We start from the raw sequence: 18314 nt of genomic DNA, 5'->3' as shown, positions 1-18314 counted from the left end.
AGCAAGGAGCTTGAAGAATTTGTCTGTAGAGCTCAGAGACAGGATTATGTGGAGGCACATATCTGGGGAAGGGTACCCAAAAAAATCTGCGTCATTGAAGGTCCCCAAGGACACAGTGGCCTACATAATTCTTAAATGGAAGAAGTCTGGAACCACCTAGACTCTTTCTAAAGCTGGCTGCCCGGCCAAACTGAGCAATCCAGGGAAAAGGGCATTGTCAGGGAGGTGACCAAGAACCTGGTGGTCACTCTGAAAGCGCTCCAGAGCTCCTTTGTGGAGATGGCAGAACCTTCCAGAGGGACAACGATCTCTGTAGCACTCCACCAATCAGGCAGTTATGGTAGAGTGGTCAGACGGAAGCCACTCCTCAGTAAAAGGCACATGACAGTCCACTTGAAGTTAGCCAAAAAGCACCTAAAGAAACAAGATTCTCTAGTCTGATGAAACCAGGATTTAACACTTTGCCAAGTGTCACGACTGGAAAAAACCTGAAAACATCCCTACGGTGAATCATGGTGGTTGCAGCATCATCCTGTGGGTAGGTTTTTCAGCAGCTGGGACTGGGAGACTAGCTAAGATCGAGGGAAAGATGAACGGAGCAGCGTACAGCGAGATCCTTGATAAAAACCTGCTCCAGAGTGCTCAGGACCTCAGACTGGGGCAATGGTTCACCTTCCAACAGGACAACTACCCTAAGCACAGAGCCAAGACAACGCAGGAGTGGCTTAGGGAAAAGTCTCTGAATGTATTTGAAATGTCCCAGCCAGAGCTCAGACTTGAACATCTCTAAGACCTGAAAATCACTATGCAGCGACGCTCCCCATTCAACCTAACAGAGCTTGAGAGGATCTGCAGAGAAGAATGGGAGACTCCCCAAATACAGGTGTGCCAAGCTTGTAGTGTCATACCCAAGAAGACTCGAGGCTGTAATCGCTGTCAAATGTGCTTCAACAAAGTACTGAGTAAAGGGATACTGAATACTTATGTAAATGTTATATTTACTTTTTTTTAAATACATTTGCAAAAATGTCTGACCCTGTTTTTGTCATTATGGGGAGTAGATTGATGCATGTAGATTGATGACGGAAAAAAACAATACGTTTTAGAAAATGTATGTAATGTAACAAAATGTGGAAAAAGTGAAGGGGTCTCAATACTTTCCGGATGCACTGTATGGCTAACCACTTTTCGGTTTCTAGGTAATGGAGGAGAGGCGCACGGAGGAGTCAAGTAGAGTACAGACATTGACCCACCCAATCTCCCATTTATGGCCCCACAACAGCATTTCCCTGATGGAAGTAAGCTGGAAGTTACTAGTGTATAATTCTATTCATCCAGCAGATGCCGCTGTGGCACTGCTAAATCCTTTAGGAGAAAGAGAGTGTTCATCTAGGGACCACAGACCAATATCTTAGTGAGGGGATAACATTCGGACAGCCAGTGAGAAGAAATGGAGAAACCTTTTCAAATATAACCTAATAAATCAAAACATTACAATTCATAGTGACTGATCTATTTAGTGTACAATCAATCTTTAGGTATCAAGGTAGAAATAGCAATATACCATTACTCTCAACGTAAACAACAATTTAATAAGTTGTTTCACTTATTGTCTCTACCATGTAAACAACAACTCACATTGAACACGAGCAGCTCATTGAAGTGCCGTAGAATTGTCAAAATTAACTTTTTTCAGACTGGCGCAGAATCTATAGAGGAAAAACTATAGACCAATGTATATACAAAAACAACCAAAAACTTTGAAAAACTGGTCGTCATAAATAGGACACTTTTGTTTTAAATCCTCTCATCTTCTAAGACTCAAGAAAGCAATATCCAAGTGGAAGGCAATGTACAGACATCAGAGTAAAAAACAAACCCATATATAACAAATAAATCAAATTCAGTTAGCCAAAAGGGAGCTCAAAATCAATACAGTGCAGTCTATTGACACAAAATGTTTTGGCCTTTGCTTTATATATTATATTACAGTACAGATGCAGTTGACTTTGACAATCCAAACTGCTCTGTACGTTACAGATCTGACTACCACACAATGAATGGTAAGAAATGGAAAACCCCAAATCCATTAGAAATGGTACATCATATAATCTCCCTAGGTATCAATTTAACTTTGAATTGTCCGCCTATGCATTTAAAGCCCTTGCTCTATTGGTTTTCACTGTCAGTCTTTTTAGCTGCACTTCTCTGCAATGATCAATCTAGAGGAACCTTTCACCACAGGAGCTCTCCTAAAGAAACATAGGAATATGTCACTTGGGAAGTTGTGGCTACACAGAGAACATCAGCCATCACAGCAGCAACATGGCTGCCTCCTTGTGAATCTCTGTGCAGTTAAACACCACAGACAGAATCTTTAGGATGCCTCGTCTATCCACTGAGCTGTCAGATTCTAGACTCATCATCTCCATCACCCGATTCCCACTGGGTCTATATCTCACTATGTTGAGTTTTTAGGAATTCTCCTGTGGAACACTACGGACTGCCGTGCCTGGAACTGTTGCTTCCGCCGCCGCTTGCGCTGGTCCCAGTGGCAGAGCAGTATCATCTTGAAGGTGGTACGGAAGGTCTTGTTGCACAGGGCATAGCACATGGGGTTGACGGTACTGTTGACGTAGCACAGCCAGTATCCCAGTGCCCACAGAGCCTCGGGGATGCAGCCATTACAGAAGGTGTTGACTAGCACCATGATGTTGTAGGGTGTCCATGTGATGATGAAGGCAAACAGAATGGCGCTGAGGGTCTGTGCCGCCTTCTTCTCCTTTACCAGAGACATGCGCTTGCGCTTGGTGATCTGTGTCCGTGCCCTGGAGGCAAATCTCTTGGCTAGAGCTGCCTCTCTGAAGGAGATCGGCATCGAGGGTGATTTGGTGGTTGTGGCAGGGGAGCCAGAGAGTGGCCCCACTCTGGTGGCCTGGATGGCAGGCATGGACTGGACTCTGGAGATCCGGGAGGAAAAGCGTTGTTGGTAGCTGTTGGTGTCTGTGTTGGCCCCATCAGGGGTGGTAGTAGTGGTGGTGGTGGTGATGGTAGAGAGGCTGCCCCGACTGTCCTCCTCCCCTCTCAGGGTGTCCTCTTCTGAGGCTATGTCCAGGTCCTCGCAGGAGGTGAGGTGGGAGTTGACGGCTGCCTTCATCCCTGGCAGGTTGAGCACTATGGAGAAGATGGTGTGGTCCTGGGGCATCATCCTTCTACCATTTCTCTCCTCATCCTCAGACGAGCCCGAGTGGTCCACTGACAGCCCGGCGTTGTTGTTGTTCCAGCTGTCGCTGCTGCTGTGGTCGGCATCCCCCACTATGGGCTGGGTGCTGCCAGGCCTCCAGGAGCACATCATGGGCCAACAGTGGAAGCGTGCGGCCAGCGCCTGGCTGGGGGTCTTCTTCTGGGAAACTTGGCTTAGCTCATAGCTGCTGCAGCTCCTGGCGCTCCCAGCCTGGTGGTGGACGAAGTGAGCCCTTTCTCCAACCCTCCCTCGGCTCCCTGAGCCCTGCAGGCCCTCCAGTTCCCGTGCGCGGTTCTGTGTCTCCCTGTAGATACGCCAGTAGAGCACACTCATAATAGTGACAGGCAAGTAAAAGGCAGCAATAGCCGTGCAGAATGTAATGATGGGCTCTGAGAGGAACTGGATGTAGCACTTATCAGGGGGCACTGTGCGCCCCCCCACAAAGTACTGCCAGAATAGAATGGCTGGGGCCCACAGGACCAGGGAAACGAACCAAGCCATGCCGATCATCAAGCCAGCCCGCCGTGTGGTCCGCTTGGCCCGGTAGGTGAGTGGCCGGGTGATGGAGAAGTAGCGGTCAAAGCTGATGACCAGCAGGTTCATGACGGATGCGTTACTGGCCACATAGTCAATAGCCAGCCACAGATCACAGGCCCAGTTGCCTAGCGCCCATTGGCCCATGATGATGTAGGTGGTGTAAAGGTTCATGGAGATGACCCCGATGATGAGGTCAGCCACGGCCAGGCTGAGCAGGAAGTAGTTGTTGACAGTCTTGAGCTGGCGGTTTACCTTGAAGGATACCACCACCAGGATGTTGCCGATTATGGTGACCAGGGACAGGAGGCCGGTGAAAAAGACAATGAGGACCACCTGCCACACTGTGTGACCCCCAAGAGGGTCATAGGTCAGAGAGGTCACTGTCTCGTTGTGCGACCCTGTAAAATTGAAGAGGCCACTGATGGAGTCATTTCCATCGGGGCTGGTTAGCTCTTGCCAGATGTCCTTGTGGAGAGCGTTGGTTTCTGGGTCGTCAATGCCCATTCCTGGGGAGCTGACGGTCAGGTACAGGCCAAGGTCTGTGCTGTTGGAGCTCATTATGACTTCCTGGCATATTCTGAGGAGAACACAGATAGAGATAGATTACTACACTGTATTGTACTGAGAAGTGTTGCTCCACTAAGTGATGCTAACAGCACATTTTTACTCAGTTTTTAAAATATTTTTTACGTTTACTGTAAGTAGACTGGCAGTTAAGGTGTTTACAGTTTACCCACTTTTCTAGTCAAACTATATTGTTTGTAAACAATTTGTATTCATAGGTTTTGTGTTTAACCTTTGCAGGTAAATGCATTTATACACACATTTTTCCCCAGTTAGACGATACAAGCAATAATACATTTTGACACATTCATCTTGACAATTTTTTGTTGGAGGGTCCATTACAAAAACATATTCCTGTGATGACATCTTGCAAATTGCCAAGACAGCATCGCAGCACAACATGTCATCCTGTGATGCATCCGGAGCCTCAATCTGATTGTAAGGAGCATATTTAAAAACACAATTACACTAATGCTGTAAACAACACCAAGGATTGGAAACGTCTCCAAACTACTGGTGTGACTTAGCATGCAGGTGGTGGCGATTATGTAAATTCAGCTCCTGTGTCTCAGTGAAATAAATCACAGTCCCATCCGACCTGAATTCATGGCCTGTCTGTTAATCTCACTGATAGGTTACAGAATAGAATGTTACTGGCTCTTGCCCAAGGACATTCGTGGCCAGCGAGTTTTAGAAGAGATACCTATCCGGCCCAGACCGAATAATACAAGCACACACATACACGCATACATAATACAGGGAAATATAGAGAAACATTTCAATTCTATTTCAAGAGATATTAAAAGATAATGCGAATTTGACCTTCACATGCCTAATAAAAAAAGTATAATAATAGTCAGACTGAGGCAAGCAAACAGCCTCCAAACTAAAGTTTACTACAACAAACTTTCTGATTGATGTAACTTTGGGAAAGAAATGAGCGGAGACAAGGTGGCTGAAGTGGAGAGAGGAGGAGACGAGAGGCTAAAATTGCCTTACAATGCCAAGGACTGAATCTAAGTGAGAATGAAGTTATTAGCTAGCTAGAGCACTCTGCACTCCATCACATTATGTGCTCACACTCTCACAACAATGTCTACATCTGGGTCTCTTGGGCAAACCAAGTACGGGCTTGAAGAGAGCAAAACGGATGGAGGGAACATCCCCACTCCCAGCTCTTTGGCTCTGCCTCTGAATATCCATGTCTCTGTGTCTGAAAACACAGAGAGCTGTTTCTTTTCCCACGGATGTTTGCTAATTGGATTCTACTGCTGTGATGGCCCACTGGATATCAAACCATTGAGGAAAGTTCTTCCTTTGGCAGGCAGACAACCTGATGGTGGAACTATAAATACTATTTCAATAAGAAATTGCCAAATTATATTGGCTGGGAGAGTGATGGAAATAGTTCAACATTTAAATGTGAACTATTTTCATGCCATACTAAAATGGTAGCCATTACAATTCAAAATCTCACTTTGAATTGTTTAACTCTGTATATAACTTTCTCTGATGTCTCTGTTCAAGGCTTTGTATGTTGGCCCTTCAGTCAACCTGGTCTCAGAGGATTTCATATGATTCTGGATGTAAATCCAAGACACTCCATTGAGAATGATACTGTATGTTATGTTTGGTATGGTTACAAAAGACAGATGGTTACTTAAGGCAACAAGAACATCTAGCAACTCAATGGTTGCGAGTTTGAATCTCATCACGTACAGAGTTAGCATTTTAGCCAATTAACTACTTTTTTAGCTACTTTGCATCTACTTAGCATGTTAGCTAATCCTTCCCCTAAACCTACACATAATGTAACCCTTTTAGCTAACCCTAACCGCTGGCCTGGCTAACATTAGCAAGCTAGTTAATGTTAGCCACCTAGCCAGAATTTGTAACCTATCATAAATTTAGCAAATTTGCTCATTTGTAACATATAATAGGAAGTGTAATTCTTAACATATCATACAAAATGGGTGGTGGACTTCCACAAATTAATGCATACCATGCAAAATGTAACATATGTCTTGTGTCTTGGATAGGGCTGTGGCGGTCATGAAATGTTGTTAGCCTGTAATTGTTAACTGCCGGTCTCACGGTAATTGACCATTAATTAACATAAACACATTTAGTATCTCCTGGCTTCCAAGCATAGCCTACAGGCCACTGATGCAGACCTTTGGAACATCTACATTTTAGTGTAATAGTATAATAAATCCTTTGAATATAGCTTACACCATCACAATAAATCCATTATTTATTTTAGACAGGTCTAAAGAAACATGAAATCAAGAAAATGTTGTCTATTTTAGAAGAACAGAATAGCATACTCTGAGTTGTCCTTATGTTAGGCAGTTATCTGGCTATGCCATAATGTCTCTGGGCTAAACTAGTTCATTTAGCAGACAATATTTGCTTAGAATTCAATGGCATTATTTTATATTGTTTTATAGTATGAAGAATACAATTGAACATAGCTGAATAACATAGAACGGATATTTTCTCCAAACGATTTGAGGGAGTGGGCACGCATGCGGCTATTCAATGTTGAGTGGTTAACAAAGAAACAGGTACTCCTATATGCTTCATTTATAGTTATTTATTTAAGTAACTTTAGATGTGATACAAATGTTGGGCTATATGTTTTGATTTTTAACACATTCTAAGGCTGCATGATGTGACTAATGATGATATGAAAAAAGTCACATGAAAGGCATGAGCTCTGCTTTGTTTTTTTTTTGCGCAGGCTGTACACACTTCATTAGTCTCTCATTCACAATTTGACAAGCACTTGATAATGCCTCGAATTTCCCGGCTGCATCCCCTTCGTGTGGCCGTAATGAGCCCTAAAAAAAATATTATCTTTTGCGGCCTGTGGCCAATGTGCCGTTGGGCTGAATGTAATAATTATAATTCCCTTCTCCCAGTTGCGTGCCGAAGCACCTCTCACTCACATGGCTCTCTGTCACGTGATCACGTCTTTCTCACAGGCTACATGCGAAGACATACACATCGGGGAGGCAACTGCATGTGTCAATTCCAAGGCACATATTGAAGATATTGGAAGAACTGTGCACATGAATACAACCACTAGCATAAAATGATCAATGATCCTGACTCAACAGATGAGAATGTTATGGTAAAATGTTTATAGCAGGGAAACACCATTCTCAAAGGTGACCACAAATGTGATTACGCATGGAATGATTTTATTATAAAAGGTGCATTTTTTTTATGGTGAAAATGATCTTCCCCAAACTTGAAAGTCACATGATGCATGACAGCTAGGTTTATTATTTGTATACTTTAGTTGTGATACAAACCACCTTGGGGCGGCAGGTAGCCTAGTAGTTAGAGCATTGGACTAATAACCGAAACGTTGCAAGATCAAATCCCCAAGGTAGAATCTGTCTTTCTGCCCCTGAACAAGGCAGTTAACCCACTGTTCCTAGACCGTCATTGAAAATAAGAATTTGTTCCTAACTGACTTGTCTAGTTAAATAAAGGTCAAATAGAAATTTCATTATCAAAACATATAGGCCTATGGGCTAGGCTACATGAGGTGTGTGACTGATTTGAAAAAGTTGAGAGAAAAAAAGCATATGCTGTATCTTGATAGGCATCATTCACAAGTGATAATATATCTTTCAGTGAGTGATCGGCTAATATTGTCACCCATCAAACTATTATTGATTTAATCTTTTCTTTAGATATAAAAAAGAAATGTTTGCCATTTCTTTTTTTTGAACAGACCATTATCCTGCACCTGTCTCTAAAAAAACACATGTCATCTATGCATTTAAATAGCGAATGCAGGAAGCTTTTCCCATGTTTCATTTTCATGCCAACCAGGTAGGCTATAGTTCTGTTGTAAATTTAAGCAATTTGCTCAATATTTGGAAAGTTGAGAAATATATATAGTAGGCCTAGCCTACAGAAAGATGATAGGATCCCCCTCTTTTTAATAGAGGCCATCACTCTGTTTTTCATGTATTTGCAAAGCCTATTGAATTGTTGCGCAACATGAATTCATGGGCTCTCATAAAATAATTTGATTAGATTTCTGAATACATTTGCTTTAATATCAGAGTGATCAGAAGGACAATAGAGTCCTGAGTACCAGGCAGTTAGCAAGTTTGTTAGGCTACTAATGACCATCAGCAGCATCAGAGGTTGGAGAAGTCTAATTACCATGACTAAAAGTTCACATGGAATTTGACTGCTGTCATGACTCGTGAACGCCGGTGTGGCGGTAATAAGGTCATCATACTAGTCTCGGATTTATGTACAGAATAATACAAAATGCTCTGAGACCAGGTTATCTCAGCTGCTACCCTGAGCCAGACTAGGTGAGGAGCACTAGCGGGGACCTGGCACCAGTGGGAACACCTGTCCCCCTCAGCAGCACCCCCTGGAGCTCCTCCTTTTATACCAGGCCTCGCACTTGTCAGAACTCCAAACATCGCACAGTGCATTGCTGCTATACCCCAACGGCCCGATCTGCACAAGAGAAAGGAGAGTAACACACACACGCACACACACCCCACTAGCTCTCAAACACTCACATCAAGATAAAAACAAAGAAGAAAGTATTTACCTCAAACAACACACGTAATTGTTCACAAAGTGAATCCGCTGAATGTGTGAAAAGATAAGGTGTCGCTAATGATGACTAAACATCTTTACATTGGCAAAAGTCCTGAGAGAGAAAATGTGTCTCTGTGAAGATTACAGATTGAACATCAGGCAATTAGCTTTCATCTTAAACTTCTCATTAAAAAGTAAAAACACAAACAAAGAGAAAGAGAGAAGAGCAGAAGTGGAAGAGAGAGTGATACAGAGAGAGAGAGAGCAGAAGTGGAAGAGAGTGATACAAAAAGAGAGAGGAGAAGTGGAAGAGAGTGATACAAAGAGAGAGAGAGAGAGAGAGAGAGAGAGAGAGAGAGAGAGAGAGAGAGAGAGAGAGAGAGAGAGAGAGAGAGAGAGAGCAGAAGTGGAAGAGAGAGTGATACACAGAGAGAAGAGAGAAGTGGAAGAGAGAGTGATAAACAGAGAGAAGTGGCAGAGAGAGAAGTGGAAGAGAGTGATACAAAGAGAGAGAGAGCAGAAGTGGAAGAGAGTGATACACAGAGAAGAGAGTGATACAGAGAGAGAGAGAGAGAGAGAGAGAGAGAGAGAGAGAGAGAGAGAGAGAGAGAGGTGGAAGAGAGAGTGATAAACACAGAGAGAGAGAAGTGGAAGAGAGTGATACAAAGAGAGAGAGAGCAGAAGTGGAAGAGAGAGTGATACAGAGAGAGAGAGAGAGAGAAGTGGAAGAGAGAGAGATAAACAGAGAGAGAGAGAGTCACAATCTCCCTGGGGATTGTGACTCCCTGGGGCTACTGTACCATGCTCACAGGATGTGGTTGATCTAAGCCAGAGACCCAAGGGAATTATTCCGACTTTAACCTGAGACGTGACAACCACCACACCAAACAATTACCCCATGGGGTCAGAGATAAAGGCACTCAAATGTCAGAATTTGAAAGTGTGATACAACACAGGGACACTTAATAACAGTGATGATGTAACGGCATTCGTCTGTTGAAAGAAGAGAGTCGGACCGAAATGCAGCGTGTACAGTCGCGGTACGGTCATGACTTTAATGAAAGAATCACGGTACATGAAATAACTGAAACTAAATACAAAAACAACAGAATGGAACGTGAAACTAATTACAGCCTATCTGGTGAATACTACACAAAGACAGGAACAAACACCCACGAAATACAAAGCGAAACTCAGGCTGCCTAAATACGGTTCCCAATCAGAGACAACGAGGATCACCTGACTCTGATTGAGAATCGCCTCAGGCAAGCCAAGCCTATATAACACCCCTAATTAGCCGCGATCCCAAATACTACAAACCCCAATACGAAAACAACATATAAACCCATGTCACACCCTGGCCTACCCAAACATATAACAAAAACACAAAATACAATGACCAAGGCGTGACAGATGTGAAAACTATTGTCTTTTTGTCACACAACAAATCTTAACTCAACAAAAGAGCTGAGGAGAGGAGAATACGGTATTTTCCACTGAAATGTACTTCTATCAAGCAGTTGGTAAACAAGGAGCACTGGAGGAAAGCGATAACTTGTTTTTCTGTCATGGTCAGTTAGAACTCTGCTATAATGCAGGTATGGTGAAATGCTCAAGTGGGATGGCTATTTTTAAAAGGGAAATCTGCAGTTCAAATAACAACAAAATGCATCCCTGCTGTTTGGTGAACAGCTAAGCGATGGGGCTGGAGAAATGTAACCACTGTCGAATCCATAGATAGAGCAATGGATGCAAAGACTGACCATCCATGACATCAAACTTATAGTTTTACCCATGGTACCTGTGTTTACAGTTACATTGTTTACGAAAAATTAAGTAAAACAAGCTCATATTTTGGGTTCTGATGGAGAACGACAGTTGAACTAATCTTGAGGCATTTGTAGTTACATTCTTCAAGAATCAACGGATATTCATAAAACAATCCTAAATGGATGTACCAATCGCAGAATGCTCTTTTAAATAGCTGCGGCTATGAACTGTCTCCAGGCATGTATTTTTGGAGAAAGAAAAATGAGAATGGATTCTACCTACATGTGTATTTATCCTACTTTTTTTATCAAACAAATGTATTTTTTTTCACATCCTTACACAACCTGTTATTTGACATTTTGAACCATTAAGTCAAAAATCCAATAACCTTTTTTTTGACTGCCCAATGGATGAATCTGGCCCATTTCTGTTTTTATCATCAGAAAAGCATCCAGACCGAAGATTGAACACCACAAGACAGGACAAAAAACATTACTTGACTTGTTTTTTTTTTAAAGACTCTGAAAAAAAAAAAATTATATATATGATAATGACTAAATAATGTTTATGGGGGAATTCAACTTGCACCACCAAAGCATAACACCTTCATTCATGGGTGATGTGCAGCAGGTTTTTTGTACTTCAAAGCGTAGAATATTACAGATGCTGCAGGGAGAAATGATGGCACCATTTCAAACCATGAACCAGATATGACATCCAATTGCACTAAACTACATAGCAGTTTATAATAATAAACCTTGATTGAAAGTGCCTTGAATTCCAACTATGACTATACAAGCCCAAGGCGCACGTTTGCACATACAGTACTAAATACGAGCTGGTCGTGACAGAGTGAGACATGAACTGAGTGGGCAGTACAACTAATCCTGCCAGTGTGAATAAGCACTAATCAGTCCCTACTGGGAGTGCCTATACTACTAATGAATTCTGAAGCATGTCATAGATATACTACCGTTCAAAAGTTTGGGGACACTTAGAAATGTCCATGTTTTTTTAAAGAAAAGCACATGTTTTGTCCATTAAAATAACATCAAATTGATTTAAAAAAATACAGTGTAGACGATGTTAATGTTGTGAATGACAATTGTAGCTGGAAACGGTTGATTTCTAAAGGATATCTACATAGGCGTACAGGGCCCATTATCAGCAACCATAACTCCTGTGTTCCAATGGCACATTGTGTTAGCTAATCCAAGTTTATCATTTTAAAAGGCTAATTGGTCATTAGAAAACCCAATAAATAAATAAAACTGGCCTTCTTTAGACTAGTTGTGTATCTGGAGCATCAGCATTTGTTGGTTCGATTACAGGCTCAAAATGGCCAGAAACAAAGACCTTTCTTCTGAAACGTGTCAGTCTATTCTTGTTCTGAGAAATGAAGGCTATTAGATGTGAGAAATTGCCAAGAAACTGAAGATCTCGTACAACACTGTGTACTACTCCCTTCACAGAACAGAGCAAACTCTCTCTAACCAGAATAGAAAGAAGAGTGTGAGGCCCCGGTGCACAACTGAGCAAGAGGACAAGTACATTAGGGTGTCTAGTTTGAGAAACAGAAGCCTCATAAGTCCTCAACTGGCAGCTTCAAACACCAGTCTCAAAGTCAACAGTGAAGAGGCGACTCCGGGATGCTGGCCTTCTTGGCAAACTTTTGAACAGTAGTGTATGTAGACTCATGTTATTGATCAGAGCACTTAGCTGTACACAGAAATGGGCAGTATTTCTGTTACTGTCACGCCTTAGTCATTGTATTTTGTGTTTTCGTTATATATTTGTTTAGGCCAGGGTGTGACATGGGTTTATTGTGTTGTCGTATTGGGTTTTTTGTAGGCATTGGGATTGTGGTTGATTAGGGGTGTGTCTAGTTTAGGCTTGGCTGCCTGAGGCGGTTCTCAATCAGAGTCAGGTGTTTCTTGTTGTCTCTGATGGGGAACCGTATTTATGTAGCCTGGGTTTCACTGTGTATTTCGTGGGTGATTGTTCCTGTATCTGTGTAGTGTTCACCAGATAGGCTGTAATTAGGTTTCACATTATGTTTGTTGTTTTTGTATTTATTAAGTTATTTCATGTATCGTCATTTGTTTCATTAAAGACATGAGTAACCACCACGCTGCATTTCGGTCCGACTCTCTTTCGACGAACGAACGCCGTTACAGTTACATGTATTTGAAACATAGATTTGAATATTTTGTCATTTGTATTACACAGGGCTGAACTACACTCCAATGTATTTTGTAACAAGATACTTTTGAGAGCTGTAATTTGCACTTTCGAAATGCAAAACAATTTTCTATAATATTTTTTACAGCGGTCCACAATTTTAGTGGTCCCCTTTCACCCTGCATTGGTATCTGAAGTCTGATGGCACTATGGTATGATAAGAGCATCTGCTAAATTACAGTGCCTTCAGAAAGTATTTAAACCCTTGATTTACTTCACATTATTTGTTGTGTTAGCCTGAATTCAAAATGAATTAAATATTTTTTTTTCTCATCCTTCTCCACGCTATAGCCCATAATGACAAAGGGAAAACATGTTTTTACAAATCTTTGCAAATCTATTGAAGGCACTGTAACTAAATATAAATGTGTATGTAAAAATCGCAAAGCATGCAGCGTATTATTTAAACGCAGCAGGTTAGGAGAATTAACGTAGCAGGTTAGGAAAATTTGGTTAAGCTGTATCCCATCTACTGTAGATATGTGCCCGAAACAAGGCCAATAAGAATACATTTGTCATTAAGCAGACACTTTGATCCAGAGTGATTTACAGTCAGCTAGTGCATTCAACTAGATAAACAACAACATATCACGGTCAAAGCAAGTAACCTTTACTGATGATGTTGTTTCTGTTCGGGCTGGCTACTTGTGAATGATATTTCAAAATATAAAATAAAGGTATTTTAATGAAATACATTTCAAAATACAAATATTTTGTAATTCATTTTGATACATTGATCTTTATGGTATTTTGTAATTGTATGTTGTACCTTTAGCCCATCCGTGGCTGTATACATAACCAATGTATTTGAGTATCTGGTATTTAAAATACTTTTTAGTTTGTATTTGAGTTTTTTTTTCATTTTTCAGTACACTATAATCTGGCTAACCTTGTTTGTGCTCTTATATTATGATAGGCAGTGAGGAGAGCACTTTTTATTGAGGCATCTTTAGTAGCGACTCAAAGTACTACAAGTCAAAGTACAAAGTATCTCTCTGGAATGCTTACATTGGCATCATTACTTATAAACAGGAACATTGAAGTCAACTAAAGCTCAATGAGATACAATAATGATACCAGGAAAGGAATTCATATGTGTTGTCTATCCTCTATGCCAGGGATTAGCTGTATACCAGATCATTCTGTAAACCAGGGTACTGTTATATATCAGAGGGGGGAGTAGAGGCTTCTGGAGGCTTCTGATAGGAGGCCATACAAGTTAAGAGTATCAATTTTCTAAGAGAGATAATTGGTTAGTTCACTTTCAATACTCAGACATAGAGCAAGGACAATTGTGTCAAAAGTGTTTCTCTCATGCACCTTGCTCTTTTTTAAAATGTATTTTTACCATATTGCGAACCTTTTTTTCTTCACATTTTGACTTTCCCTAAACAACCAAGAAAGGTGTCTCTTATCAGTAACCAGATACTATTAGTCAGTCTTCTGGGGGGGGGGGGGGATCCAGAGGGTGAAAAGGATGTTGTTCCATTTTTGACAGCTGCCAAAGGAACATGTGATTTCCACATCCTGACCTCCGTGGAGGGTCTCAGTTTCTGACAGCCTCTCTAATAAGCCTGGTGGAATCCACAAAGCCTCCCGCGCCAGGCTCAGTCAGGGATCTATCAAATTCAAGGCTAGGCACTTCACTGACAGTACAGCGCACACAGTGTCCTAGATCTTAAGCCTGCTGTCTACGTATGAAGGGGAGGAAAAAAATTATATCAATCAATATAATGAACAATAATGTCAGCACCTATGGGGTGTAAAGTGTACAGAGTAAAATATGATATATCTTGTAGATTATAGCCTACCTCTAGCTGTACTGTGTATCGTATCTGTCCATTCTAAAACGTTCTCAGTACACTCTAAATTACATAATCCCTTGTTAAGATGTTATCTCAAAGTGTACATTCAACCCCTCTCACAATAAAGTGTGAGATTCTCTACACATTTCCGTTTCAAAGATACACTATCACGATCCATCCTTAAAAGGCAGTGTGGCCAGTTGCCTATTGAACAGACACTCAAGGGAGAGAAAAAACACACACTCAAATGTAAACACGCCTTAGCACAAGGAAAGATTTCTTTAAATGTGAGCTTGGAATCTGCTCGAGAAACTTACGAGTGATCACACCCCATGTACAGAGAGCGTAACTCTTTTCAACAACACGTTATTGTGTTTATGTGAGAAATGAGGTACGGATCCCTCTTCAGGGTCTCGGACAGCCAGCCTATTTCTCTGTGAAGTGGCGGAGACCATGACTACAAGAGCTTTACTGTATAACTATATATTTTCTCTCTCTCTCTCTCTCTCTCTCTCTCTCTCTCTCTCTCTCTCTCTCTCTCTCTCTCTCTCTCTCTCTCTCTCTCTCTCTCTCTCTCTCCAGCTCAAACACAGCAGAGGATACGGAGTCAACAGACCAAATATTAGGAAGTCCTGGTGAAAATAATCTATATATAAAGCTCCATTGAACAGAGGGTGTTGTCCGTGGAAACTTGGCTGGCATACAAATATTTCTAAAAGGTTTTAAGTAAGGCTTGTACAGAATGTTAAGAGATGGCTATTGGATTACAATAGCAATGTTGTTGTTGTTTTTAGGACTTATGGGGCTCTATTTCTGTCTAGCATTAAGGCACCGCTATTGTCAAACGCACTCTCATTGGTAATTTCAACTTGTAAAAGCCGGCGCTCTACTATTATTCAACACTTGCACCACGGCTCTGAGGTGGGAGGGGTGGAAATATTTGAGATGTGTCCTGAAAAATGTGTGCCAAAGTGCCAATTTCTGGACATATTTAAGACCCACCAAGAGCTGGTGTTAGTGGTAGGCCTAAGGCAGGTGGTTATGGCATCAATTTTTCCAACTGAGGCACTCCGTAGCCTATCACAGATGTTTAATAAAATATCACCTTTTGGGAGCAGTAAAACCATCAACAAACGTTCCCCTTTTCTTCTTTTCATTGGATGTGCCTTCAGAAAGTATTCACACCCTGTCATGCATACTCCTGCTCCCTCCCTCCGGTGCTCAACGTCGTCGGTTTACTAAACACCCTTCATTACGCACACCTGGTCGTCATTCCCTCCTTGATTACTCCCCCTTTATTTAGCCTTCAGTTGTCTTCAGTCACTTGGCGTTATTGTTTTCTCATGTTCAGTATGCTCCTCATGTTTGTTCATCTGTATTGGTTCTTTGTTAAATTCATCAACTGCACCTGTTCTCTGACACCCGGCATATAGGTGACACAACACTTGACTTTTTTTAAAGCCTGAATTTAAAATGCATTACATTGAGATTGTGTGTCACTGGCCTTCACACAATACCCCATCATGCCAAAGTGGAAATACAATGACATTTTTACAAATTAATAGAAAGTAAATATCTGAAATGTCTTAAGTCAATAAGTATTCAATCCCTTTGTTATGGCAAGCCTAAATAAGTTCAGGAGTAAAAATATGCTTAACAAGTTCTATAATACGTAGCATAGATTCACCCTGTGTGCAATAATACTATTTAACATGATTTTTGAATGATTACCTCTTCTCTGTGCCGCACACATACAATCAACTGTAAGGTCCCTCAGTTGGGCAGTGTATTTGAAACACAGGTTCCACCACAAAGGCGAGGGAGGTTTTCCAATGCCTCACAGAGAACGGCACATTGAATATAAACATGGAAAAGGTATTAGTAACCAGCTAAGGGATTTCATCATGAAGCCAATGTTGACTTTAGAACAGTTACAGAGTTTAATGGCTGTAATAGGAGAAAACGGTGGATGGATCAACAACATTGTAGTTACAGTGCATTCGGGAAACTATTCAGACCCTTGACTTGTTCTGCATTCTGTTACATTACAGCCTTATTCTAAAATTAATTAGTACCCCACCCCCCTCAATCTACACCCATAACCCATAATGACAAAGCAAAAACATGTTTTTAGAAATGTGTGAAAATGTATAAAAAACATATAACTGAAATATCATATTTACATAAGTATTCAGACCCTTTACTCAGTACTTTGTTGAAGCACCTTTGGCAGTGATTACAGCCTCGAGTCTTCTTGGGTATGACACACCTGTATTTGGGGAGTTTCTTCCATTTTTCTATGCAGATCCTCTCAACCTCTGTCAGGTTGGAATGGGAGTGTCGCTGCACAGATATTTTCAGGTCTCTCCAGAGATGTTTGATCGGGTTAAATTGCTCCAGAGCAAACTTGATGATTGAGTTGGAGGCGTGCAAGGCTACGCAGTCATGGGTGAACAGGGAGTACAGGAGGGTGCTGAGCACCCTTGTGTGCCCCAGTGCTGAGGATCAGCGAAGTGCAGATGTTGTTTCATACCTTCACCACCTGGGTGGCGGCCCGTCAGAAAGTCCAGGAACCCAATTGCAAGGGGGGGGGGGGGCACACATACCCACCACTGGTATGTGTGGCCAAAGAGCTCTATTTTCATGTCATCCAACAAATGTATACACATGGAGTTTGCTAAACATCATTGGCACACATGCAGCATTGGAATCTGTGCTACGGTCAGATAACATGAAAGCCGAGCTCTTTGGCCACATACTATGTATTGGACACTCAGTAAGGCCTCATAGTAGAACAACCCCCCAAGAGAAAGTCGTCTCTGTATTGACAGAGCCTTGGCTTGCAAGATCCCTGTGTAATGTGACTCACAGGCGAGATGGCTTAGTGTCCTTGAAATATCTGTATCTCTCTTACTTTGATTAAATGTTCATAGTCAACACTGCTGCTTGCACTTTTGAAGAGTGTTATTTGTTTGTTTACCTCTTATAACATTCATAGATGTTTTGATACGGGTGTGATTTTATTCATTGTATCTGTTTAATGTTCAAAACAAATAATTTATGAATGCATGCAGAGATACCATGAGTTCACACCAAGGTCCCAGATTACTAAGAGGCTATTTGAAAGAAACAGCACAAAAGAAACCAGAGAGATGTATGTGGGTGAGAGAGCACATTTCAGATTGATTACCACACAGGTAAAGACTTATTCCCAAATCCCTGTTTCAATTTCACACCTTTCTCCAAACCTGTTGTTGAAAACCGAACAAAAGCGGTGATATTGATTCAGGTCCAATTGCTTGGCATTCCAGCAGCACAGCAAGTTGTTTTATAGCCTACAACTGTATATTACACTGGGTGCTCACAAGCAAATGGGCCTTGAATGCTAATGGCAGAGGCGAGTGATAGATTAAACATGCTTACCGATTCCTCCTTGTCCCGAGCTGCCAGGACCAGTGTTGCTTGGTCTGTCTGTCACTGTTCCCAACATTGATAGGGGAATAACCAGTTAGTATCAGAAACAAGCTCTGAGCTCATTTTCCATTTAGCAACTCTCATCACTTACATAC

The 18314-nt window shown here is 41.6% G+C and overlaps 1 protein-coding gene across 1 annotated transcript in view; it reads right to left on the bottom strand.

Annotated features, from left to right (window-relative positions):
* Nucleotides 1–1859: 1859 nt before the first annotated feature.
* LOC124037241 (muscarinic acetylcholine receptor M3-like) overlaps nucleotides 1860–18314 on the bottom strand; it is a 131997-nt gene continuing 115542 nt past the window's right edge. The window contains exon 3 of the mRNA XM_046351921.1: nucleotides 1860–4358. Coding sequence (XP_046207877.1) covers nucleotides 2462–4339 — 1878 coding nt within the window. The 5' untranslated portion in view covers nucleotides 4340–4358 and the 3' untranslated portion in view covers nucleotides 1860–2461. The remainder of the gene's footprint in view (nucleotides 4359–18314) is intronic.

This window comes from Oncorhynchus gorbuscha, linkage group LG06 (assembly GCF_021184085.1).
Source record: "Oncorhynchus gorbuscha isolate QuinsamMale2020 ecotype Even-year linkage group LG06, OgorEven_v1.0, whole genome shotgun sequence".
Classification (NCBI taxonomy): domain Eukaryota; kingdom Metazoa; phylum Chordata; class Actinopteri; order Salmoniformes; family Salmonidae; genus Oncorhynchus; species Oncorhynchus gorbuscha.
Note: the sequence above shows the minus strand (reverse complement) of the source record. Positions and strands in the feature narration are given on the sequence as shown.